Here is a 26,927-nt window from a genome sequence, read left to right as displayed (position 1 = left end):
GATGGATGACTGGACAGTTGTATAGATGAATGATTGGATGGATGGTTGCACGGGTAGATGGATGGATGGATTATTGAACAGTTATACAGATGAATGATTGGGTAGATGGATGGAGGGATGGATGGATGGATGGATGGATGGATGGATGACTGGACAGTTGTATAGATGAATGATTGGATGGATGGTTGGAGGGGTAGATGGATGGATGAATGTTTGGACAGTTACACAGATGAATGATTGGGTAGATGGATGGAGGGATGGATGACTGGAGAGTTGTATGGATGAATAATTGCATGTAGGGTTGGGTGGGTAGGTGGATGGATGGATAATTGGACAGTTACACAGATGAATGATTGGGTAGATGGATGGATAGATGGATGATTGAACAGTTGTATAGATAAATTATTGGATGGATGGATGATTGGATGGCTAGATATACAGTTGGGTAGATAGTTAAATGTAGATAGATGGTTGGGTAAGTAAATTGTTGAGTATATGGATGGGTAGACATATAAGTGAGTCAGTGATATTCGAGGATTAGTGGATGACCATGTTAGTCCAAGAACAAATGAAAGAATGAGCAAGTGAATGAATGAGAAAATGATTCAGGAATAATTAAATGTGTCAGTGGTTGCTCAGGTCTTCTGAGGGAACCAGAAGAGGAATCAGGTTCCTCTGTTTCATGTTATCCAGTTGTTCCTCCATCCTTCCCCTGCTCTATGCAGGAGGGGGTGGAGGCTTTGTTGGTCTGTTTTCTTTCAGAAGTGCAGGAATGGGAGGACAAACTGTCAAAAGCAAGTAAGGAGGAAAACATGCCTTGAAAAGCACAGCCATTGCATCTGGTTGATTGGCCTCACATTAATCCTGGATTTATTCTCCTAAACTGGGACCAATAGGTCTAACTCCTTGGTGAAAGGCATGGGAGGAGCCCTCATGTACCTTTGCAGTGGGTCCTAACTGCTGTGTTCCCCTGCAACTCCTGGCACCAGCTGCAGGCCCCATGGCCAGCCCCACAGGCCAGGTGAGACCATACTCCACCCATCAAAAAGCATCCTCAGGTCTGACTCCAAGGAATCTCCCAAGGGATCCACAGGCAGCACTCATTAGCCATGTCTGAGGCTCGAATGTGGATTTAACTGGGAACATATCAGGACACAAGAAATATCAGGACATGACTGAGTTGACTCTGAGGCAGCAAAGCATCAAGAAAGGGGAGCTTGTCTTGTCTATGCACATGTACTGAAAGTGAAACCATCTGGGTCTTATGGAAAGTTCTCGAAACTGTTGACAGAAGTGAGTTCAGCTGCCTAAAATCTTGTGCAAAAAGGAAGGCCCCTGGATCCTTGGCCAGTCACTAGCTCCTACAAACGCATGCCCAGTATGCACACTGGACAAAGAGAAGGGACGCTTGGGCTCTTGTCATCTCCACCCCAGGCTTTTCTGCTCTCAAAATTTTAAATTTCATTGCATCTCTGGCCACAAGAAGCCAGACTTGGCCAGTCTCTTAGCAGGACATAAAAGGAGGGACGAGCAGCCCACTGTTTAGTCAAGTGTCCTCAGTCTTTAAGGGAGGCCAGTGCTTTCCATCACCTCAAATCCAATTTCTCACCCACTTCCTTTTTTTTATGGATAAAGGCTAAGAAGTGCTTGGTTCCAGGGTGCCAAACTCAAACCAATGGCTGATAATCACAACAAAGAAGATCTAATGAACAGAGCTCCCTGAAGACAGAATCAGTTTCCCAGGGAGATGGGGAGATGGTGAGGTCCCTGCCACTGAAGGTGTGCAAATCTCACCAGAGATCCATTCATTAAGCAAAGGATTACCCAGATCTAGGGGAGGCCCATGGACCAGAGACATCAGCATCACCTAGGAGCCTGTCAGAAAGGCAAACTCCCACTCCACCCCTATGGAATCGGACTATCAAGGTGAGACGCAGCAATCTTGAGTTTTGACAAGGCTTCCCTGTGATTCTCATGTGTGTTAAAGGTTGAGAAGCACTGCTTGGGGTCACCGCTAAGGTCTCCTCCGACACAGGCATGAAAAATGTCCGTGCTTTATCCTTTCAAAACTGCATTGATTTAACCTCTAATGACTCAGAATGTGTGATCCTCCAAACTGGGTTTTAGGGACATTTGCACAAATAATGAAGACATACAAGATTTGTGGGGTGAGGGGTATGTACAGATGTTACATTAAAAAAAAAAAAAAAACCCACCAAGCTGTAAATATTTTAGCCTCTTCACTGCTCATAAGCAGATGATAGGCTTCACCATAACTGGGTCTGATTCAGTCATTAAAGACAGGCAGACCAGCTCCCATGGAGCCATCAGGGGGAAGACTTGGATAGAATTACGACTTGAAACTCACAAGGAACAAAATGACCTTTCTATTTAAAAATTCTGAAACTTGAGGGTTTTTTTTTTTTTTTTTAATTGGTCCAGCTTTGTCCCCAACCCCACCCCTCTTTGCTAAAATCTGAGGGATGTTCTGCCTTTTCCCATTCCCCCAACAGCCCAGAGCCTGGCTGTGCCGCGGGCAGAACACGGTGGCCCAGCTCCCAGCCCGTTCTGTTGTCTTGATTTATCTGCAGGAAGAGGGGAGCTCAAGATTTCTGAAAATTTAGTCCAATATGTAAACAGAGCAGGTAGGAGCCCGGGCCCACCCCTCCCCCAGTTACACAGAGCGGGCAGCGGAGTCTGCAAACTTCTGAGGCGGGGACAGAACCCTGGAAGTGGGGGCCGCAGGAGGAGTCAAAGGCAGGATGAGGATGAGGGTCCTTTATTGAGCAATTTCCACCTGTCAGCCCTGCACCAAGGACCTCTCCTCCATCCTGCCAGTGGCCATAATTATTAACAGCCCTCGGTAGGGAGCAGCCTTAATTCCAAGGTCATTCAGCAGGAAAGAGTGGTGCCTGGACTCCAACCCAGGTGTCTGGCCACAAAGCCATGTTCTTAATAGCTCATTCCACTGTAGATCTAGGAGCCAAGGCCAAGTCCTGGCCGTGTTCAAGACTGTGGTTGACACCCTGTGTCCCTCCAGGCCTCGGCCTCCCGGTGTGTACAAGCCACGTGGAATAGATGGCCTCTGTGTGCCTTCCAGTCTGACATTTAGGGGCTCGGTGACCGGGCTTATCATCCAAGAGCCAAGGTCAGCCAAGGACTCCGGAGATGGGGGAGGCAGACAGGACTCCAGGATTGCAAGCCTCAGTGTGCGCGCTGACGGGGTAACTAACTCCCCACTCAGACCTTTGCCCTCAACCTGGAGGTGGTCAGTGAGCTGAGGTCAGCGTGTGCGGTGTGGGGTCACCCCTTTCCCTGATTCAGACTGTGCCCCGCCCCCCACCCTCCCAGCTGCGGAGGTGGAGTCACATCTCCTCCTAGGCAGGGAGCCTCCACTTTCCAAGACGGGAAGTGTGAACATTTGCAATTCATTTCGGGCTGCTCCGAGGAGGCTGTGGAAGCCAGCTAAGAAAAACTCCGTCCCATTCCAGATACAGCCTAGGCAGAAAGAAGCAACGCTCTCGAGTTTCTCGCGAGCAGTTTATAAAAACAATTCAAGACAGGGCAGCGGAATGTCCTGAGTGAGGTCCCACATTCTGGAAAGCTCCCTCCCCAGGGGATGCCAGGGGCCCTTCCCCGTTCAGCTGCCAGAACGCTGGGAGATTTACGCAAAATGTGGACCGTGGCTTCCTTTGGGGGGGTTTTACGGGAAATGTAGGCTGTGGCTGCAGTTTGACCCGTTTCCACCTGCGGGGGCGGGGGTTCCCCAGGGCAACCTTCCCAACACCTGCCCCTCCTTACACCCCGAAGAGGAAGGCGTGACTCCCTGAAGGAGCATTTGCGCAGAGGAGCTGAGCATGCTCAGCCCTGCGTCTTCTTATCATCGTCTCCCAGCAGAGAACTCCGGCTCTGCTCCCAAGGAAGGGCTATGGTAGGTGGGACCGGCTGTACCAACTCTGGTGATGGCTATAGGGCATTTCATCTTGAAACAGAGTATCAGGAGCTGTGGGGGCCTCATGCCCAGGCCAGAAGCCCTTCTGCAATTCTGCCACCTGCTCCTGATACCCAGGAAAGGCACAGAGGGGCTGGACTAGGCCGGCCCGGGGCTTCGGCTCCTCTGTGACTTTACTTAGGCAGTTCCTCCTACCAAAGATCCTCTCCTTCTGCCTTGTCCCTATACACTCCTGTCCTTAGCAACCTGGGCCAAATGCCACCTTCTCCATGGTCCTTAGCTCCAAGAGCGAATGCTGATGCAGGATCTCTCACTTTCTTCACCACGACAACTCATGGTAATAAACCCCTTGCATACTAACACAAAACACATGCAAACACGCGGATTGCTAGAGCTAAAATCCAAACTCCACAAGCCAGCTCTGCCTTGACTAGATGCGTCCAATCCGTCTCCTTGTCAAAAAATGGTGGCGATCGGCTAAATTGATTTAAGGACCGTTGAAACATCCAGTTTGTGCTTCAGTTAAAATGCAACCCAAGTACCTGATGAGAAATGACCTCTAAGGGAAGGTCAAAAAATTAAAAAAAAAAAAAAAAAGCAAGACATAGACTAGTGTGTGTACAGCTTGTGACCATCACTGTTTATGTTGAGGGAGGCATACGTGTCTCTAGATGAAGACTCAAGAAACTAGTCCCACTGGGTGACCCACGCCTGTCTGTAATGCCCAGAAGAGGATAAGCCATGGAAGGACCCTGTCTCATCTATTCCTATGCCACTAGTACTAGCATCAAGCCTTGCACATAGTAGGTGTACACAGACACTAAACGTGTTGCACTGAATTCAAAAGAACACTCAGGGAGGCTCCCCAACTTATGATCCATGCACCTCTTTCCTTTCTTTGTACCTTCCCTCCTTTTCTCATGAATCCTTCACTAAATACTTACCGAAGACCTACTACGTGCAAGGTGCTGGGACGGTAGCAGTCCTCACCTAGTTTTGCCCTATATCAGAATTGCTCACAGCCCTGGTCTGCAATTTTGGTGGTGGGGTCCTCCTTGGGGCAGACACTGTGTCTTCATCATGCCGAGAGGAAGTTCCATGTCAAGTCTTTCTTGACATACTGGCTGCTGGTCTCCTGCCACTATCTTTTTTCTCAAAGGCATGGCCAAGGACTCTAGGAATACCAGGGATCACCCTGACACAAGCCACTTGTCCCATCATTTGTCCAGTGGGGCTTCTCACAAAGTCACACCTCCCTGATTATGGTAGACTGTTGCCTCGTGACCCCCAGTGAATCTGCACCTGGGTTAGTCCCCACCCACATGGACTCTGGGCTTTACCACAAGATTTATCTTGGCCGTTGGGCCAACAGCAAGCATGACGCAACCATAGACGGGAAGAGCTACTTGCACACTGGGGCTTGTCTGCTTGGAACTGCTCTTGGAACTCAGCCGCCATGCTGTGAGAAGCCCAAGCCATTTGGACAGGTTTTGTGGAAATGACCCAAGACGCTCTGGTTGACGGCTGCAGCTGGGCTCCCAGCCAGCACGAACTACCATCCCTGAGTGTGCGCCATCTTGGACATTCCAGCTCAGCCAAGCCCCCAGATAGGGAGCCAAGCCACATCACATGGAGCAGAAGGCCTATTGGATCTCAGTCAACCCCAGCATCACAAGAGGTAACAAAATGGTTCTTTAATATCACTATGTCTTGGGTATTTTGTTACACGGCAGTAGCTAATCACAGCACTGAAAGAGCATTTCTCAACTACAGCCTCTTGAGGACAATCAAACCCCCCATGGACCCCATAGGGTCCAAATGGGGTTGTTCTGACATTCCTGGGCTCAGAATCAATATGGGTCATGAGATGCGTATACTCTCCCTCGAGGGACCGAATCCAGGGGCAGGGGGAAGTGTCACCCAGGTCAGAATGCAGACTCTGGTGGCCCCGCCCCTCTCCTCCCTGTGCCCCTCCCCCCAGGAAACCTAGACCTTCGCAGTCACTCAGAACTGTGCCAGCTGAAGCACATGGATTTGATAGTGAAGGAAATGGTTATATCCCAGAGAAGGATGCAAATGGGCATCAGATTTTAGACCAGAATTTGTAATTTGTCAAATACATGTCAATAAGTCACTTTAGCTTTTCCCCAAGACCCTTGGGATGTCCCAATCCCCACAAGCTTTGGTAGAGAAGTGTGGAACCCTGCTGCACCCCCTACCCCCGATGTTGGGAGGCCTTGGGCTTTGGGAAGTGAAGGGACTTGTTGCAGGCCTCCCAGTCAGACAATGGCCAAGCTGGGCATGGGGGGTGGGGACGAGGCAAAGCCAGGCTCTATACCTCCACTCCCAACCTGGCTTTTTACCAATTATCTAGTGACAGTTAGACAAAAAAGAACTTCTTTTTCAGGCCAACGTTCCAACTTAAATAGAAACAAAGACATTACCTTTCCTGATGTCTTCACACCTTTCCAGAGGCTGAAAAACAGGATGACCACGACGACCATCAGACAGAGCGACAGCTGCCACTGGGGGAGGCCAATGTCATGGATCCCACTGCTCTCATGCAGGTGCAGGACGCCACGCCTGCCCGGAGGAGAGGGGAGGGGCCGGGGAGATGGTGGCGTCAGGCAGGATGACCGAGGCTGTGGCACCACTGGCCAGTCCCCCCAAGCTCTCACTGATGGAGACTGGCCTTGGGCTGCACCAGCCACTGCCCCGCATTGTGTGGGCCTGTCCTGCACAGCGGTGGCCAGGGCTGGGGATGGGCCTTCCCTGGGTCAACAGATCATCTGTCAAATTCTTCCTGCTCACCTCTGTTTTCAAAACAGTAACACAAATCTCTTGAGTGCCACCAGCATGTTGGTCCTGGGGAGATGGTGGGAAATAACAGGAAAGTTCCGGCCTTTCAAGAACTCACAGCTTGGAGCAGTGGTTCTCAATAGGAGCAATGGGGTAACTCTGAACTTACAACCCGGGGGACAATGCTGTGTTCCTGGCATCTGGAGGATTGTGACCGGTATCATCCTACAACGCACAGGACAGCCTCTAACAGCAAGGAATCATCCAATCCCAAATGTTCACGTTGTTGAGTTTAAACTGTCTAGGGACGAAGATGAGAACAAACGTTCCTTCTCTTTGAGAAGAACCACTAAAGCTAAAGGTAGGCATATCCCGTGCCCTGGCCACTCCATTCCTGGATATTCACTTAACAGGAATGTGTACATATGCTCACCAAAACACATATTCTAGAATGTTCCTAGCAGCATGAATCACGATCACCTCAAACTGAAAAAATACTCAAATACCCATCCACAGTAGAATGGATAAATCATGACACATTCATAAAATGAGATATCATGAAGCAACCAGTTCTCTATGAATGGACCGCGCACACAAAATTCTGTGAGAACTCAAAAGCAAATCCAAAGAAGTTGGTACCTTCTGTCTAATACCTCTCATATAAACTACAACAGGCAAAACTAACCCCAGGAGTTAGAAGTCAGGAAAGGCAGGTGCTCCCTAGGTGGGGGAGAATGGGAAGGGATGCTACGGGAATTTCTGGGACACTAGTCAGTCACGTTTCTAGATCTGGGCGCTGGTAATATGGCTGCAATCCATCTGTGGCATTCTGGAACCACCCCTCAGTGATATGCACTTCTTTACAATGTGGTGTCCTTCAATAAGAAGTGAGGTGTTTGAAAGTAAGGAAAACAAACAACTACAAGAAAAATGAGGTTGGAGACTACTGGCATTCCTTCTTCGATCAACCATGAAGAAACAATAAATAGAATTGCACAGAAAATGACCAACTGCTAATTAGAATCTAATCTAAGTCATTAGGATCTACCTGAAGGTCAAGTTAGACCAAATGAAAACATAGTAGACCAGGTCCCAGGGGATGGAGGTTCCCTGCCCCCAATTCCACATCTTTATAAGACAAAGAAGGCAAAACTATTTCCATGGAAGAGGGGACAGCTTGGGAAGATGTTCTTCCTGCACCCAGATCATTTGTCCCTCAGTGAGGGTCCTCTGGGAGCAGGTTCATCCTGGGCCTCACCAGCACACGATGCCTTGTGTGTGTGTGTGTGTCGGGGGACTTACATTCTAGCACCAGTGACAGGATTACAAGCACAGTCACAATAAAGTGTGGCCAGGGTTGGGAGCTGAGAGAGCTTCAAGGGTACCCAGAACTCGTCCCTGCCGTCCTCCACTGCACTCCACACTCAGAGGCTACAAACCACCAATACCCTTCAAGGCCTTCTCCAATGTCACCTCCTCTGGGAGGCCTCCATGATCACCCCTGGCATGGATCTTTCAATCCTTTCATTTCCCATGGCTCTTGGTTCATTTCCCAAGCCATGCCTGCTCTTGCCACAGGAAGGCTGGCTGCCTACAAGGCTCTCCCTGGGGTGAGGAGGTGGATGGGCCATCTCTGGGTCCCTGGTGCTAAACCCTGGCCTCACAGGTAGACCTGTTAACTCAGAGAATATTATTGGATCAAGAACAACTGCTTACAACCTTTCTAGCTAAATCCAATAACCCATCTTCTAAAAAATGAGACCCAGGACCCAACCAAGAGGAACCAGGGAGCCCAGAGGGTCAGCCTCCCACAGGCCCTCACTTCTCTCGGCAGCTCCTCCCCCAACCTGGAGGGGTCCTCACCCTTCTGTCCAGGTCCCTTACACTGTCCAGGGCTACTCATGTTAAAAGCTAAAAGTATCTTGATATATTGTCCTTCCCTAGAGGAGTGCTTTAACTCAAAAGGAGGACACACTAGTGGCAAAAGTTTGCACAACCACAGTGGATAAATGGGGGGCGGGGGGTGTCAATTGTCTTTGTGCCTGTCTGCATCTCTGTCTCTCTTTCCCCTTCTTCCTTCCCTCCTCTTTCGCCTCTACTCCCTCCACTCCCCCCAAAAGAGAAATTCAAGGTATGGAGAATGTCACTTGGAGGCCTAGCAAATTCTTACCCCGCACATTTGAATCAGGCAGAGATCTTTTTAACGAGTCCTGATGTCTGGGCCCTGCTCTCAACCAATTAACTCAGAACCCATGGGGGAATGGGCCTGGGCACCAGCATCTTTTAAATTCCCCAGGAGATTCTCCTGGGCAGCCAAAGCTGAGACCACCCCCCGCCCCCACCCCGCAAAGAGGTCTGTCTAAATTATAGGTTTTCTTTAGAGCAAGCTTGAGTCTTCTAGAAACTGTCTTTACTTTCCTGGCAAAACAAAACTGGCTTTCTGCACCTACGGGGGGGTGGAGGGAAGGCTCAGAGAAGTTCAGAAAATGTGAGCTTGGAATATTTGGTATGCTTGAGTGTCAGAGGGGCCCACAGAATCAGAGGCAGATGGCTGGGCTCGCTGGGACCAGTGCATTAGACCCTGAAGGTGCTGCACTTATGGGGAAAATGCACCGGAGTCTGGAAACTTCGTTAGCTTGTCCTTGGGCAGGAGACTGCATTTGAGGAGGCCACCACTGTCCCTGTGCGTGAACTCACGCATTCATTTATTCATCCCTTCCAAACTGATGTCTATTATTTGCAAGAACCTGAAGGCAAACAGACCGGGGCCCAGAACGGGGGTCAGAGAGACCTGGGCTCCCACCCTGGTCCTGCCGCCAGCGACAGGCGGCCTGAATCTGTCCTCTGATTGTGCAAACTCATTCTGTACATTTGCGGTGAGGCAGGCAGTGTCAGGATCTGGGGACACGGCTGTGGACAAGCAGGTGTTGGCTCCCGCCACATGGAGCTCCCATGGGGCTGGGGGGTGGGCGCAGGAGCTGGTGCAAACATTCCCCACCTTGAGCCCTTTCCCTTCTCAGGAAAGTGCTTCTCATGGGGATGAAATCACAGATGAGACAGTGGCGTCTAGAACTCAGGGAACTCAGGAAATGCTCCACGAATGGTAAGTGTAACTATCATGAGACCGTCCCAGCCTTCAAGGAGTGGCAAAGGAGCTAAGGGGTGCCCCCAAACTGGCTGAGGGAGCTAGCCTTAGGGAGTCAGCAGGCGGCGGCTCCCCTCTGCTGTGGGCATGGCTGGTACCTTCTCTGCTGGGCGTGGGGGAGCAGGTGAGCTGAGAGGAGGGGCAGAGCTGCAGCAGAGGGAGAGAGGGACAGAGGGGGCATGCATGGGCTCAAGAGTCTGTAGACGAGCAAGTGTGAGTGAGTGAGCACAGCTGTGTGACCCACAAAGGCCCACGTACCCCCGCCCCAAACGGCTCCCATCCCTGAGGCCCCCAGGCCAGACACTGTGGCTTTAAACTCCTCCACACCAGCTGCCCCATGCAATCAGCTTCTGTGTGTGGCCCCCCCCCAATCCTGCCTCCTGGTCTGCTACCAACATCCCCACCCTTGCAGCCGTGTCCCAGACCAGACGCACGGTCTCTTCCCCCTGGACTGGTATAGATGTCTCCCCGCCTCCCCACTACCCAGTCTCTCTGCGACCCCTTAATACAGTCTGGGCTGCTATAGAACCATCGGTCAGATGTGTGCTTCTAATCTGTCACTCGCCCAACCCCTGAGTCCTCAAACGGTCCCTATCACCTCCAACAGCTATTGTCCTCGCTGGGGGCAGTTTTGGCCCCGCCTCCCCAGGGGGCAGTTTTGGCTCCGCCTCCCCAGGGCTGCTCCGCAATGTCTGGGTTGTCCCATCTGGAGTGGAGGGAGATGCTGCTCCTGTCTCATGGGCAGAGGCCAGAGATGTTACCAAACATCCCAAGTGCACAGGGAAGCTCTGCCCCAACAGAGAATTTCCTAGCCCGTAATGCTAAAACTGTGGTGGTTATGAAATCCTGGTCCAAAGGATAAAAACAAAAGCCTTGCAGAACCTGAGGCCTTTCCTAATTGTCCCCTGCCTAGCACACCCCCTGTCTCACCACACCCTGCCCTGGGCTCCTGGCCATGGCCAGTCACTGTCATTTCTCCGTCATTTGAAGCTCTTGTTGCTCTGGGGCTTGGAACTTTCTGTTCCCTTTCATCTAGAACACACTTCCTGACCCAATTTGTCTGCCTGGCTAGTGTTAGCTCAAAATGATGCCCTGACAGGCTCTTATCCTATGCTCTGAGAGAAAGACAGAAAGATAGAAGTGGGGGGGGGGAGAAGGAGGGGGAGAAAGAAGGGGAGGAGGAGGGGAGGAGCAGGGCGAGGGGGAGGAGGAGGAAGAGCTGGGGGAGGGGGAAGAGAAGGAGGAGGAGGAGTTGAACAGAGGGTGGGCCTATCCAAAAAGACAGAGAACCTAGACTAGGTGATGAACCCGCCCAACTCTTCATTCTGCTTTTTCATTGTTTTATGGGCTGAGGGTTGAAGGGTGGCACAAACCATTTGGCCCATTCGACTATTAAAATAGTGATAAAAAGGGGTGCCTGGGTGGCTCAGTGAGTTAAAGCCTTTGTCTTCAGCTCAGGTCATGATCTCAGGGTCCTGGGATCGAGCCCCGCATTGGTTCTCTGCTCAGCGGGGAGCCTGCTTCCTCTCTCTCTCTGCCTGCCTCTCCACCTACTTGTGATCTCTGTCTGTCAAATAAAAAAATAAATAAAATATTGTAAAAAAAAAATGATGATAAAAGGGACTGGAGCAACTCTACTTGGTCTGAAATGTGCTAAAATGATGTCAGTGTCCAGCTGGAGGGACAGCGTCCCGTCGGAAGGCCCCCAGTGCATGTGAAGTCCACATTCAGGTTTTCGGGGCTTGTTTAGATATTTGCCAGGGAAAAGGCCAGACTCTTGAGCTGATTCCCAGGAAAGGAAATGTGAACCTAGGCTCTCCCCAGCAGGCCCAAGCCTCAGGGCTTAGCACAAGGAACTGGGGTTTATTATACTTTTCCAGCAGTTTAATGAAAATGAATCATCATAAAGTATATGTTCCAGGCTTTCCGAAGTCAGTGGGCCAAATGGGCATAGTTTCTTCCTTGACATCTGAGCCCAGAGGGTTAGCCCCGGGGGCCCACGGGGACTTCTCTGCCCCACCTGGAACAGGCAGGGGGTAGACATTTTCTGTCTCTCGAGCATGTTCACCAGGAGTGCCCTTTTACAGATAAAGTTAGAGCATCGGGTTTTCTTTTTAGCCGGATGCTTGGCTTCAGGCCTGGGGCCTGGGGAAAGTATCGGTTTTGTTCCCTTGGATGGTGTTTTCAATCCATCAGCCTAAATGAGTGCAAGATGACAACCAAATCGGCCAGCAGGCTCTGGGGAAAGAGAAAAAAAGGACCTGGCCTCCTCAGCGTTGGCACTGGGAGTCCTCGCTGCCTCTCCAGACTGAGATGGGCCAACTCTTACGAAGCAGAAACAAACACTGAGACAAAAGGGCCATGTGCCATTAAAAAAGAAAAAAAAAATCCAGTAGTAGCTCCTGCCTCAGTGACTTCGAGGTGCACAGAAGACAGCTCGAGGTGAGAAAAGTGAGCCTTGGAACTTGAGACAGTGAATTCCCTGAGTTCCAGACGCCACTGTCTCGTGTTTTGTCCGGAGAGACTCCCACACGCACATCCTGAACGGATGGAGGAGGAAGACAGGAGAGCCTTGGCCCAGACCCCATGGGCTGGGATCCCAGCTCTGCCGCTTCCCTAAAAACCTGACCTGGCACCTTCTTATCTGTGAGACAGGTGTAATTTCCACCTCCACAGTGTCTGCAAACCAAGTGGGGCTTGGGTGGGAAGAAAGCCTGGTATGCACTGTGCAGGGAAGCTTGCAGGGGTAGGACCCGGGGGTGAGTCCTGCAGAGCACAGAGCTGCCAAAAGAGTCCCAGAGGCTGCTCCCTACTGCAGGTCTCCTGTCCCCAAGCCCCGCTCATGGAAGAACACCATCTTCCTCCACGGTAACCTGTTCACAGCTGAGCCACGCCTGGAAGAAGTCTAGAGCTGTGGCTGAAGTGATCTGGGTCTCAAAACCCAACTGGCCTCTCTCCCTCCTGCTGGGCCGGGGTGGGGGTGGGGTCTCCACTGGGGCTGACGTGCTGGCCACTTAGACGCACACCGCAGAGGAACCAAATAATGACTAGATTGGAGCCCACCGACACTACCCTTTTCCATTTTAATTTGCAAGGAGGAGGATGGCCAAGAGCAAAAAGAAAAATCATGCCTTTCTCTTCGCACGAGATGGCAATGGGCAGAGCGAGGAGCCGGTGGCCTGTATCTGCAGCATCCTCAGCCCATCCTCCTCAGCTGCCTCCTGGTCCAAACCGCACTCATGAACTACAGGCGCCTAACACCTCCACCCGCAAGCTTCCGGAAGGTTCTGGAATTTTCTGAGGCCCCACTCCTCAGAAGAAGTCCAAAGGAGGTCCTTGATGTCCCATGATAGGACACTGTTGGGATATCAGCCTGAACCGGGGAGAATCTTGCTCTGTCTGAGACAGGAAGGCAGAGTGGCTCTGATATCAGAGGCTCCCCAGGAGCTGTTCATAAGAGTCCCCAGGCCCTGGCTGCACCCAGACCCACGAAATCAGGGCCTCTGGGTGCAAGGTCAAGGCATCTGTGTGTTTTAAAGCTCTCCACGTGGGCTCTGAATCACTGTCCTGGATGGGGAACTTGGCCTTTCCTTCCACTTCGGATGCCAGCTGTAATGTGCATGACCCTGGCCAAGTCATTTCCTGCGTGGGCCCATTCCCTCATGTGTAGAACAAGAACAATTCCAGACCACAGTGCTCCGGATGAAAAGCCACAGCATGCAACAACGGGGGGCATAATTGAAACCAGACAAATGTGAGTTGTGACTAGGACAACGTTTCTGAATGAAAACGACCATTGATAATGGCGAGAATGCAGAACAAACCCGCGATGAGGAGAATGGCGGGCCGTGGGTTTCACTGACTGGCAAGGTTGGGGCTGGGGTGCACTGAGGGGAAGAGTCACAGAAACCTCATAGGGTGGAGGTGAGGCTTCCACCGAAGTCATGCATACAAGGAAGTCAGCAGAAAGCTGAACGTGTGTGGGGAGCAATGAGCTGTTCATGGGACATTGAGGGAGACAGGAAGGATGTAGCAGCAAGGCTTTGAATCTGATGACCATGATGGACTCTATCCCCCCAAATTCTGAAACCTATATAGTTTTGCATGTACCAGCTGGAAATCCATAGGAAACACAGAGGGAGGGAGGATGCAGGGCAGGGACGCTTAGCAAATTTGCTGTGAGAACTCATGGAGGGTCAGTTTGGGTCCCGAGCCCCTAATTCTCCTGAGCCCCAGAAGGCAGCAGACTTTCCAGAGGCCCCTTTTAACCAAACCGTATCTCCTTGGCTTCACCGTCCTGAGATCGCAGGGATGGAAACTGGCCCAAAGGGATCCCAGTCTCCAGATAAACGGGACTCACTCCCAGGTCCTTGGGGTAGAGAATCCGTCAGACTGACAGATGCTGGTCCTAGTGTTTTGTCTTTTATGAAGCTATCTTTTCTCATCCTCTGGACCTCAACTGCCCAAGGGGATAGCCACCAGCCTCATGCAGCTCTTTAAAGGTAAGTTGACGAAACTTACATAGCATTTAAAAATGTAACTTTTCGGTCGCACTGGTCACATTTCCACGGCTCCTCTGGCCACAAGTGGCTCCTTCACTGAATTACATAGATAGAGAACTTCTCTAGACCAGGAGTCAGCAAACCACAGCCTCCAAGCCGAATCCAGGCTGTGGCCTGAGAGTTAAAAATGGTTTTTATCTTTTGAAAGGCTAAAAGGAAGCAAAGCAGAATAGGCAAGAGACATAGAAGGCCCTCATAGTCCTAAATATTTGCCATCTGGTCTTTCATAGAACAGTTTGCCACACCTATTCCAGACCACGTACACCCTGAGTGAGATCCCAGTGGCATTTCCCTATCCCACGCCATGGCCTGTACCAGGATTTCCCACCTACCTGCTGACTTTCCTGTCGAGATTGCTAAAGCAGGCCTCCCTCCCAGCCCCCTGCCCAGGAATAAATACGGTCCATGTGCTCCATTCCCAAGAGCCCGCCATGCAAACATTGTCCACTGGGTGGCCTAAGACAGGCCTCAAGACATAAAAGGATGGATGAGAGGATTACAGGATTCAAGGGAACCACAAGATAAATGTCGACGGTTCTGGATATAAAATAAAATGAAAAAATAATAAAAAATAAAATAACCACCCATGAGTCCATACGGACATAAATGAGTGAATGAGGACACGCAGATCCAACCCACCACGAGCTCTCAGAACCTCATTCCTGCTGGAGTGACCACTATCAAAAAATAAGACGTTACAAGAGCTGGTGAGCCTGGAGACAAGGAAGCCCTTGTGCCCTGCGGGAGGGGACACAAACCGGTGCCGCCACTGTGAGAAACAGTACGGAGACTCCTCAAAAAGTTAAAAACAGGGGTGCCTGGGTGGCTCGGTCGGTGAAGCATCTGGCTTCGGCTTGGGTCATGATTCTGGAGTCCTGGATGGTCTCCCTTTGACCCTCCCTCTGCTCATGCTCTGTCTCTCTCTGTCAAATAAATAAAATCTTTTTTTATAAAAAGCTAAAAATAGAACTATCCTGTGACCCAGCAATTCCACTGCTGGGTACTTATCTGGAGGCAGTGGAAACACTAAGTCAGAAAGATACCTGCAACCCTATGCTCACTGCAGCTCTGTTTATGAGAGTCAAGACATGGAAACAAGACATCCACGGACATGTGAATGTTTAAGAATGATGGAGTGTATGTGTGTGTGTGTGTCCACGTGCGGGGGCAGGGAAAGTCACACATGCATGTGCACGTGCGTGCACACACACACACACACACACACACTATGGTATCTCTATACACAATATTCAGCCATGAAAAGGAAGGAAATCCTACCATTTGGGACAATGTGGACAGACCTTGAGGGCATTCTGCTAAGTGAAATAAGTCAGGGGGCACCTGAGTGCCTCAGTGGGTTAAAGCCTCTGCCTTCAGCTCAGATCATGATCCCAGGATCCTGGGATCGAGTCCCACATCGGGTTCTCTGCTCAGCGGGGAGCCTGCTTCCCCCTCTCTCTGCCTGCCTCTCTGCCTACTTGTGATCTCTGTCTGTCAAATAAATAAATAAAGTATTTTTTTTAAAAAAGAGAAATAAGTCAGGAAGAGAAAGACAAATGCCATATGATCCCACTTATATGTGGGACCTACATTAAAAAACAAAAAATACAGGGATGCCTGGATGGCTGAGTCGGTTAAGCCACTGCCTTCGGCTCAGGTCATGATCCCAGGATCCTAGAATCGAGCCCTGCATCCTGCTCCTTGTCCAACAGGGAGCCTGCTTCTCTCTCTGCCTCTGCCTGCCACTCTGTGTGCTTCTGGTTGCTCTCACTGACAAATAAATAAATAAAATCTTAAAACACACACACACACACACCCAAACCCATAGATAAAGAAGATGAACTAGTAGTTGCCAGAGGCGGGGGGCGGGGGGGGGGGGGAACAGGGTGAGGGGAGTCAAAAGAGACAAAGTTCCAACTCTAAGTAAGTCCTGGGAATGCCACACACAGCCTGGGGAATCCAATTAACAACACTGTCCTGTAAATTTGAAAGTTGCCAAGAGAGTAGATCTTAACAGGTTCTCATCATAAAGGAAAAAAAAAATTGTAATTATGTGTGGTGATGGATGTCCATTGAACTTACTGTAGTCATCGTTTTGCAATGTATACATGTTTCAAATTGCTATACACCTGAAATTCACATAATGTTTTATGTTCATGGTATCTCAAAAAAAAAAGAATTTGTAAGTGATCTAATGAATGAATACAGAGGGGAAAAGGGATAAGTCTTCCTTACAGAAGAATTCCAACCCATTAATCTAGACGGAATGATGGGAATAGAAAAATCGCAATGAGACCAACGCTATCATAACCATCTTTGCTTGCAAGAATCACTGAGGGGTGCTCGAGAATTGTGGGTCGGAGGATGACAAGAAACAAGATATTTGGATAACCTCAAGTGGCTTGGGGAAGACACTTGTGAATGACAAAAGAAATAATGTTGTCTCCACCCAGAAGGGAGCTGGCTGCTCCCATCTTAGCCAAGCAATCACAGTTAATGCCCCTGGTAATGAGAGACTGGCATCACGTACCCCCACGGCGCCCCAGCATGGACCTCTGGGAAGGATGCAGCATCTTCCCTCCAGGATTCTCGTCCAAAATGCCTAAGCTCAGTTGAACCAGGAGAAAACAGCAAACCAGTCTACACGGAGGGCGCCTTTATAGAATCACTGACCGCTACTCTTCACAAGGGTCAAGGTCACAACACTCAAGGAAAGACCAAAGAATTCCCACAGTCTGGAGACTAAGGGGAAGCAGATCCTGGGCTAGAAAAGGACACGAGTGGGAAAACTGATGAATTAAAAAAAAAAAAAAAAGTTCTGTAGCAGATGAATTAACAGCACAGGAACATTCATTTTCTGATTTCACTCCCGGCATTCTGGTTCTATAAGGTGTCAGGTGGGTGGAGGGCATATGAGAGTTTCAGGGGTTACTTTTATAACTTTCTGTGTCTAAAATGATGTCAGGGAGCACCTGGGTGGCTCAGTGGGTTAAAGCCTCTGCCTTCGGGTCATGATCCCAGGGTCCTGGGACTGAGCCCCGCATTGGGCTCTTTGCTCAGCAGGGAGCCTGCTTCCCTCCCTCTGCCTGCCTCTCTGCCTATCTCTGTCTGTGAAATAAATAAATAAAATCTTAAAAAAAAAAATAAAATGATGTCAGTATCTAAAGTGAATTTTTAAAAAAGATGTTCTGTCTTCTATCACCAGTCAGTGACTCTCATGCACACACGGTCCAAATGCTTCCCCCGAGCTGCTCACGGTTGACTTGCCTCCCGCCTCCCAAATTTCACACACCAACTCCAGCTCCTTGCCCCACCGGAATCCCCAAGTGACAGCTTCGGGATCCGTTCCACTGGGGTTCGAGCTACAGCACCATCGGCTGAGCCTTTTTAGATGTTCCCTTGGCTGGCTTCATCTGTTCTCTTGTCACCTCCTCAGAGAAGCCCTCCCAGACCACAGGAGCAAATGCTCCTTCCCCTTCACCTCCCCAACCATCTCTATCTACCACATACCTGGTTTTGGTTCCTTAAGAGCACTTACACTCCCGAAAATATATTTCATTTCCTGAAGGGCACATCGACTCTCTCAAACTTTCTTGCTTTCCTGCCTGACGACTTGGGCACTTCTCCCCAGCCCTGCTGTCCCCTGCCAGAACCCAGGGTCCATCACTGTCCCGTCCATGGCCAGATCCTCAGCTCCTAGCAGGTGCTGGCTGCCCAACATATCCCAGACACCATGGCTGGGGTGTCCCCTTCTGTCTCGGGGTGTTTCCTTAGCCTTGGGCCCAGGTCCGGCCCAGCACAGGGGTTGGTGTGCCCGTGTGAGTAGGACACGCGGCCGATGACTTACTCATAGAACTCTGCTGCGGGCGTGAACTTGTACTTGGAGTACTTGGTGTGGTTGCCCAGCACGGAGCCGTTGAGGAGCTTGGGGTCGGTGCAGTTGGGGCTGTTCCAGGAATGGCCACAGTCAGTCCAGGGCAGCTTGAGGGTGAAGGAGGAGAAGAGGTAGTAGAGCGACCAAGCGATGATGACGTTGTAGTAGAAACCGACGTAGATGGCGATGAGGATCACGGCATAGCCCACTCCTGTGTGGGGGGCACAGCGAGGTCAGGAGGGGGCTGCCCCCGGCCCCGTCCCAGAGCCACTCACATCTCCTGGGGAGCCAGCTCCAACCATGGCATGACCCAACCCCTCTGCCTCTCCTTCTTGGCAGTCCCCCACCCATACACCCTGGGAACCCACCAGCCCTTTGCCCGAGTGCTCTCTCTCGCCCCTAGGGTCCCTCGGTTTCCTCATTAGGCCGGCCAGGAGTGCTAGGCCCTCACTGCCCCAAGGGAGCAGCCAGAGTGTAAGTACTGGAGTGGACAGAGGTATTGGAGTGTGAGTACCCCAGGTCCCTCACCCCTGGGGCAGAGTAACAGTGAGGTCCACTAATACTCTCTCCCCATGGGGTGAGCCGCTGGTGCACAGTGGAACGGGCTTGATGACACACCCTTTATTGGCTGACTCGCCTTCTCTGTGCCCTAACAGTCCTTCCTAGAATCACCTCCCAAAATAACTCCCCACACAAATCCTTGTCTCAGGACCTGCTTCTGGGGAACCCCAAACAAACTCCCTGATTAGCACTGGCCCTACTTTCAACCATCTGTTTTGTGCATGTGCCAATGCCACCCTCCTGAATGTATAAGAAGCTCCCCGTGGGCTAGCTAGTTCTAGGCTTTTGCCTAGGGTAGAGTTTCTTTTTCTGTCTGTGCAGCATTGCTTAAAGAAAGTTGCCTTAAGCATTCTTAGTATGTGAGGTTTGGTTTGAGGCTAATCCCTACGTCCTTGACTTAGCTATAGGCACATGCTTCAGACCTGGCCATTTAGAGTTCTGCTAGCCCAGAGCCACAAGGATCAGTTGATAGATGGGTCTATGACTCAAGTAAAACCAATGAGAGTCCTCTCTGGGAACTTTAAAGACGATAGAAGGTGTTTTTTATTTATTGTGTCACTGTTAAACTTGGTAGGAGGTCAAATTGTTGCTGATGGCCAGTTTTGCTGGTACCTGAGAAGAATATGCCTGAGATGGATGCTAATGCTGACTTCAGATGGACAGAGGTGGAGAGAAATTCCAGGTAATCTTATTCAAGCACTTGGATCAAGCTGCACCTGAAGCTGGCACAAAACTCTTGGACTTTACTCTTTACTGTATCATAAGCCAATGAGTTCTCTTCTACATTAAAGTCATTTTGAGTGGGATTTCTGGAAACTAAACAATACTAACCAATACACATGTCTTACAAGCCTCTTACACCAGCCTGTGTCTATCTCAGGGCTGAGTACAGAGAAGGGGGTTCGAGACACATATAAACTGAGAAGAGGTGCATGGAAATCATACCGGCCCTCAGTGTCATCTGGGCCCTGGTCACTAACCAGTGCTTGGGAGGCGCGAGTTCTGACTCCATGCCCTTCTCATGAAGGTACAGGAGCCAAGAAAGGCCAGTTACTATGGCTACTTTCTCCAGATGTGCTCCAAGTCCCAAATGCAAGCAGGCCTCATCACCTCTCCCAGCTGTGATCAGTCAGTGGTGGCTGCTGGATCCAAGATGGTGTGACCGGTTTCTAGCTGAGCCTGGAAAGGCCCACGAGCAGCTTACCACACATCTCTGCCATGAGAGCATGAGTGGAGAGGAGCTGGGTACTTGTGACTTTCCATAAAAATTTCCCACATGGAAAAGAGACACCCCCTGCTCACTCAGCAGTAGAAGTGGGACTGGTCCCCAAGAGTCTAGATTTTCTAGGCTAAGCTCTTCCTGACACACTCAGGGCTCTCCCTATGACACTGAACAGAGGGTGCCCTTGACACTCCCCCCATACCGGCCTCAGAGAGCCGCTCTACTTCAGATCCCACCTCTGGAGCACTTTCTCCAAGGGCCCCCAGGGCAAACTTGTGGGTGATCTTGAACTCCCCAGACCCACGCTTTACCTTTGAAGAATGGGCATATCTTCCACACCGTGGCCGCTCCTTCTCGGTTGTACTGGCCCAGGGCCAGTTCCATGTAGAACAGAGGCATCCCGGCGATGATGAGGAACAGTGTGTATGGAATCAGAAAGGCACCTGGAGGACACAGAGGCAGCACGTGACCTCCCCAGAGCCCTGCCCAGCCTTGCGCCTGCCCCTCAGGGTGCCTGGATCCACATTTCCAGAACCTCAGGGTCCTTGTTTCCCAGGTCCCTGGCCACTTCCCCAGGGGTGCTTGGCACATAAATACAGTGACACAAAGCCACGAATACAGATCATCATCACACTGATGGCAACTGTGGGGGCACCAAGAAGAACCATCAGTCATGCTAATGAGGTTCTGTGGGCCAAGCAGTAAAATCTGGCTTCATCAAAGCAGAACAGGCTAGTTTCTTGCAGGATTCTTCCAGCCTTTGATACCCAGGCAGAGAGTATGCCATGAGGATGCTAAGAGGTACAGCCTTTACCCAATTCCTGCAACCGCAGAACACTTCCTTGCCCAAACTGTCGCTCTGGGGGAAGCCAATCGCCCCAAAGCCTCCTGGGAGAGGTCAGAAAATGGTGATCAGAGAGGGGGAGAGACGTGCCCACCTATGACTGAGTTTCTAATTTGTCTCATTTTCAGTTCCCAGGGGGCTTTCCCAAACACAGTCTCACTGGATTCTTAGTTTCACTACGAGACATCATCAGACAGGGTCACTATGTCACTATGTCAGAGGAAACTGAGGGCAGAGTTGATACAGGTCTTGTTGGCGTTGCTGGTCAGTGACAGAATCAGGATTCGCATTCAGGTCTTTCGGACCCATGAGGCTCACTCTCCCTGTGACAGGCAGCTGAGGGGACCCAAACCCCGGAGCAAGTCTCTGACCAGGGAAGGAGCCCACCTGGGGCACAGCAGAAACTAGAGGGGGGTCCCTGGCAAGGAAAGGGCAGCGACTCATCCCTGGGAGAGTTCCCAGTGGGATGAGCCACGGTCGAGTTTCAGAGATGACCCTCCACGAGGTGAGCTCATGGGGCTCTGACGCCGTGAGGTGACTCACCGGGATATGCGCCGTGTCAGCCCCAGCTACAAGCGGGACCGATGCAAAATGCCAACTCCTTTTCCTGACGCAGCTGGAGGTGGCCGGGCCAGATCCACACTCATCTCGGCCTCTGGCCTTTGGCTGAGATGCTGTAACCTTGGAAACGAAACGCTCTCTGGCCCACCCACACCAGCAAAGTGCAGAAACTGGGAAATATTTCCTGACGGTAGCATGAGGACTAGAACGTCCTGGGCTGCGTTCCAGGCACTTTCCAGGCAAGTTCTCATTCCATCTTCACACCAGCGCTAAGCTGCAGAGATGATTACCATCTCGATTTTACAGAGGATTACAGCGAAGTCACATGGCATCCCAGGTCAAACGCGCCCAGCGACTCAGACCGTCATTCTCCATTTTCTTCCCGTCATTCTCCTGAGGAAGCCCAGGGCTCTAGAGGACAAAGCACGAAGTGCTGTAGCAAGAGATGGCCCAGCATGGTGGGCATAGGAAAGAAACTGCCAGAAAGTGAGTACCTCCTATGTATCGAGTCGGCACTGGGCATTGGACGTATGGGATCCCAGAAAAATCTGAGGTGGCACCTGATAGACCCATTTTTCAGAAGAGAGAATGAAGGCTTGGGGAAATCAAGTGACTTGACCAAAGTCACCCAGCCAGTCAGGGGTGGATCTGGGGTTCGGGTCAAGGTCTGCCTGCTTTCAGAGCTCCAGAGCCATTCCCAAGATATTTTGCAGATTCCAGAATATTCCAGCCTCAGTGAAGACCATGAGACTGAACAGGGTCTTAGAGGGGAGTGTTCTGTGTTCTGACCCTGGGGGTCTGGAGCCAGCTTAGACCATCTAGTCTGTTGGTCATACCCACCCTCTATCCCCTGCTCCACGCCTGACTTCCCTGCAATGCCCAGATGCCCACCTCTCTCGTGCCCTGCTCAGTCCCTACTGTCGAACTCCACCCCTGCCCCTCTCCCACACAGACAGGGTTGATCTAGCACCTGAGCTCATGTCTGTCCACGGTGGGACAACAATCCCACTGGGGGCGGTGATGCTGATGGCGGTAGCTGGTGACAGTGACACTGGCGAGCACCTGTCATCTGTAAGCCACACACTAATGATTCATGTAAAGCCATCCCTGAGAGAGCCACCAGTATCTTGTCCAGACTAGGAAATAGGCAGCTGGGCTTCCAACCTGGATCTCTTTGTGCCCCGCTCTGCCTGTGGCCACCCGCTACTGCCCTTGGGAGACCGCAGCCAGAGAGGAGGGGAAATAGAGCTATCCGACAGTTGAACAGGACAGGTCTGAAGACCGAAGTCAGTGGCCCACGGGACAGTGGGGAAGGAAAAAGTTGGGAATCACATGGCTTAGATCTCCACCTGGTGGTTCGCTGCTGACAACAAGACATTCTTTTCTATAACAAAAGGGAACAAGCAACGTCAGCCAGATAACCAGGTGTCTCACCTGGGAGAGTTTTCTCAACTCTTAAACCTCTGGGTGGCCCCTGCCAATGAGATTGCCTAGGCTGGGATGTGTTTTCTCTTGTGCTTGGCTGGGAATCCAGCAAGAGAGAGAAGGAGGGAAGATGATGGGTCTGCACCGACCCGAGACTCCTCTCTGAATGTGTGTAATGTGGACCAGCCACTGAGTTGGGAGCAAACAGCCCAAGAACACTCCAGAATGATGGAACAGCTGGGTGTGGCTAAAACCCAGAAAGCTGCTTGGTGGCTGGTACCTTCTTCTCCAAGAAGACACTGACCAGTTAGATGACCCAAACCCCTTTGCAGAAGGATCTGGAGGCAGCTGGGGCAGAGCTGAAGAGCAGGAAAGGGATTTCCAGGGTGACTGAGGTAAGCTGAGGAGGCCTTTCTTAGAAATAGGCCTGCAGCAGCTCCTGGGAAACTGAGGCTGGATTGCACATTTTCTAGAAGTTACTGTCCTGCAAGGTCTATACCACCACACTCCCACAGGCCTGCTACACACTCATATATGGTACTATCTGCAGCAAACAGCCTTGCACGAGGCCCCAAGAGCAGAGAACCTCAGGGGCCACAAGCCCACAATCCTGTCTTGATTCTTGAATGCTCTTTGCAGGTGCTGGTGTGCAGACCTGGAGAAATGCCTACAGGGCATGCCTCCTGAACCTTCAGCACCTATGCATGGACACAGATGCACACCTGTGCACACTCACGAGCTTCCTTCGCACTGACACCCACAAACACATGGGGAAAATAACTGTCAGCTGTAAACAGGTCATCTGGCCTTCGGATGAATTTCGTAAGGAAAACATCTGCCCCATCACCTCTAGCCCAGTGCACACTCCCTGACACCCCACCACTACATGGGAAACCCTACTGGTCACAGAGAGGCTCTGGAATCTTCTGTGCCAATGAAAAGTCCTCAGGTAGGGAAGCCCCATGGTCACTAAGTTCCAAGTGGGAAGCACTGGGGCCGATGAAGAGGGCAAATGAGGAGGAGCTCAGGAAAGGGGAGAGAATGCCTACAGGGGGCTCAGCTAGAGGGGGGAGGGCTCAGGCTTGCTGGGGATTTGGAGTAGGGTGCGGAGCGTGTGATAAGGGAGGGGCTGCAGGAAGGAGAGGAGAGCCCCCTGAGACCTAGCTGAATCCGCTTCCCAGCCTGCTGGGGGCCAGATTCCTCCTACTCTGCCTTCTGGCCATACCTTGATATACCAAGAAGTGAAAACCCACAAACCTATTTCCCGGGTGCGTGTAGCCGAGATAAGGATGGTCACTGCCTGTGGCTCTCACCAGATCTGCATGAAAATCCTGGTCCGTGCTGAGGCTTAGTTTTGTGCCCCTTTCCTGAACACCACAAAGGCATAGCAAACCTAAGGTGTGAGAGAGGGTGAGATTTCTGTAGGAGACCGTGCTGCTCCCTGCTGGTGCGCGGGTGGGGTCGGGGGCAAGAGTACACATGGAGATCTATACCCACGTGTATAGATCACGTGGGTATAGATCAACACGACACATCAGGCCATGCCTTTTAAATCAAACATGCTCTGTCTCCACAGCTAGACTTTCACGACGGTTCTATTACAAGGCTCCCCTGCCCTCCTATAGCTCTGCAAGGCACATGATAACCTAGGGGGAGCCCCATCTGCCCGCGCCCTCCTTCTTCTCCCCCTCAGCACTGTCCAACGACATGCAAGACCTTTTGCACACACATGTGGACTCCTGCATCCACATGACTAAACTCTGTCCACACCCTTGCAGACAACGGGGCCCCCAGCCTCTCCTTGAACTTGGGCCCTGCGCCCCTGCAGCAAGACAACACAACAGGTGGGAGGTAGGAGGTCCACGCAGACCCAGAAGGGGGTTGGAGCGTTTTTACAGGGAAATCCAGGGTCTGGGTACCTGGAGTGGTGGCGTTGGGGGAGGATCTCTCAGCCCTGGCCTCAGTTGAGAAGGAGAGGAGGGCCAGATGGGGCTCTCTGAAGCACAGCGCCCAGGGCAGACCCCCTGTGACATAAGATATTTGGTCTCTGCTCCAGGTTCCTGACACAGAGCTCTTAAAACCCTCTCGGTTTTCTGCGGGGGATGGGGGGGGGGGCGTGGGGGGGAGAATGACAGGAGTGTCTTACACGGAGCTCCTAAATCCCTTGGAATTTTTCCGGGTGATAGGAGGACCTTTGGTTCTAATGAGACAATTTTGGAGGGAGTCCCCAGAAAGGCCAGACCCTGATTACAAGCTTGGAACTTTCAGCCTCCCTCAGCCTCCAACCTCTGGGACAGAAAGCCAGGCTGGAGATAAAGCTGATATCAATGACGCCCATGTGATGGAGTTTCCATAAAGATCTCTGAGCTACAGAACTCAGAAAACCTGCGGGTTGATGAACACACGCACGTGCCAGGAGGATGGCCCAACTCGGGGAGGGCGGAAGCTCCTGGAAACTCTTCCAGACCTCACCCCTCGGACCTCCTCATCGGGCTTCTCCCTGGCACCCTTCTCCAACGCATACCCGTTGTCACAGGCTGGAGAATGTATGTCATTGCTTCCCAGAGTTCTAGGAGCTGCCGTAGCCGATGACTGCACCTGACCAGAGAACCAGGTGACAGCGGGACACCTCGCCAGGCATCGGAAGTGGGAGGGGTCTTGCGGGACTGAGCCTGAACTCCAGGTGGGCCCCCAGCTGGGGTCTGGAGAGTTGGAGCCCTGGCCCATATGGGAAAGTACGGAGGACAGGCTACGTGTCACCGGTTTGCTGGGATAACTGGCGATGATGGAGGAGAAGCCAGTACCTGGCACTTAGGGGGTGCTCTGAGCATGCGAATCGTGCCCTGCCATCACTCAGGGCCGCGCATGCGCAACGCCCCTCTGCAAACTGGAAATCGCGTCGACCATCACCCGTGGGAATTGAGGGTCCTTCCCAGAGCACAACCTTGAATGCCTGCTGGAGGCTCCCCAGCACAGAGGGGCTTTGAGGCAGGCCCTTAGCGCCTCGTGTCCCCATCCCAAGGGAGGCTGGCTACTCCCCTGCACCCAAACAAGAGTGTGGTCCACAAGCAGGAATGGGGTCAAGGGTTCTCCCAGGCCACCGCCAGCCCATGACCACAAAGGGCTCCCACAGAAGCCCCTCAGAAATGAAGGACCTACTCCCCCACGGCTAGCACTGCTCAGCCTTCAGGCATCAGGCCCCTGGCAACTGCCTCAGTTGAAGACAGCCACGGTACCCAAGGCCATGTCCCCTTCCCAAAGCACCTGTATCCACTAACCAGCTGCCATTGGGGCATAGTCCTGGCCTCCTCACCTCAACTCAGGACAAGTCTAGGGGGGCCATCCTGGTCCCCAAGTTCCCCCACGGTCAGCTGAACCTGGTGGTCAACCTCTCCATCTGGCCAGCACTGCTTTTTCCCTTTCCCTCAATTCCTACCCCACAGCCTCCCCTTTCCGCCTTCCTTCTGGCCTGAGAGCCACCGAGAACAAAACAGATCGGTCTGGTCTAAAGCGATGCTTTGTGCACCGGGTGTTCGCCTGAACATCCCCTCTGAGCCTTTGCCAGCTAAACAGCTGGCTTCGTGTGGCCACTCCTCTAAGGAAAACCTCCAGTTCTTATACTAAACCAAGCCCAGATCTTCAAGTTTGTCAACACAGACACTGTCCAGGGTAGGGTATTGGAACCATGGGGCGATGCCTTGTGGTTCCTTCTTCCCCAAACTGATCTTCTCTTTAGGGGCCTTAAGGACCACTATAGGCCCCTTCCCACTGGCCTCAGGATCCCCCAGTGGAGTCTTGCAGCCCTGGACTCCTGCCTTTCAGGCGGGAGCATGGGTGCACACACCTGCAGATGCTCCTGCTGCTCCAGGAGCGGGCTCCCCGCAGAGCGATCTACACATTCCAGCTGTCCTCTGAGCTGACTTTGGCTCTGAGACCAGGGGACACCCCCAGCAAGGAAACATGCCCACATCCTGATAGATGG

The 26,927-nt window shown here is 51.7% G+C and overlaps 1 protein-coding gene across 1 annotated transcript in view; it reads right to left on the bottom strand.

The window, feature by feature from the left end:
- The window catches only part of SLC6A2 (solute carrier family 6 member 2), a 43,291-nt gene that overhangs the window by 11,216 nt on the left and 5,148 nt on the right, over positions 1-26,927 (bottom strand). Inside the window, exons 2-4 of the mRNA XM_059381481.1 lie at positions 20,427-20,558; positions 18,306-18,543; positions 6,397-6,535 (exon numbers count right to left, since the gene is read on the bottom strand). Of these exons, the coding sequence (XP_059237464.1) occupies positions 6,397-6,535; positions 18,306-18,543; positions 20,427-20,558 (509 nt within the window). The remainder of the gene's footprint in view (positions 1-6,396; positions 6,536-18,305; positions 18,544-20,426; positions 20,559-26,927) is intronic.

The sequence above is a fragment of the Mustela nigripes genome, chromosome 17, assembly GCF_022355385.1.
Source record: "Mustela nigripes isolate SB6536 chromosome 17, MUSNIG.SB6536, whole genome shotgun sequence".
NCBI lineage: Eukaryota > Metazoa > Chordata > Mammalia > Carnivora > Mustelidae > Mustela > Mustela nigripes.
Note: the sequence above shows the minus strand (reverse complement) of the source record. Positions and strands in the feature narration are given on the sequence as shown.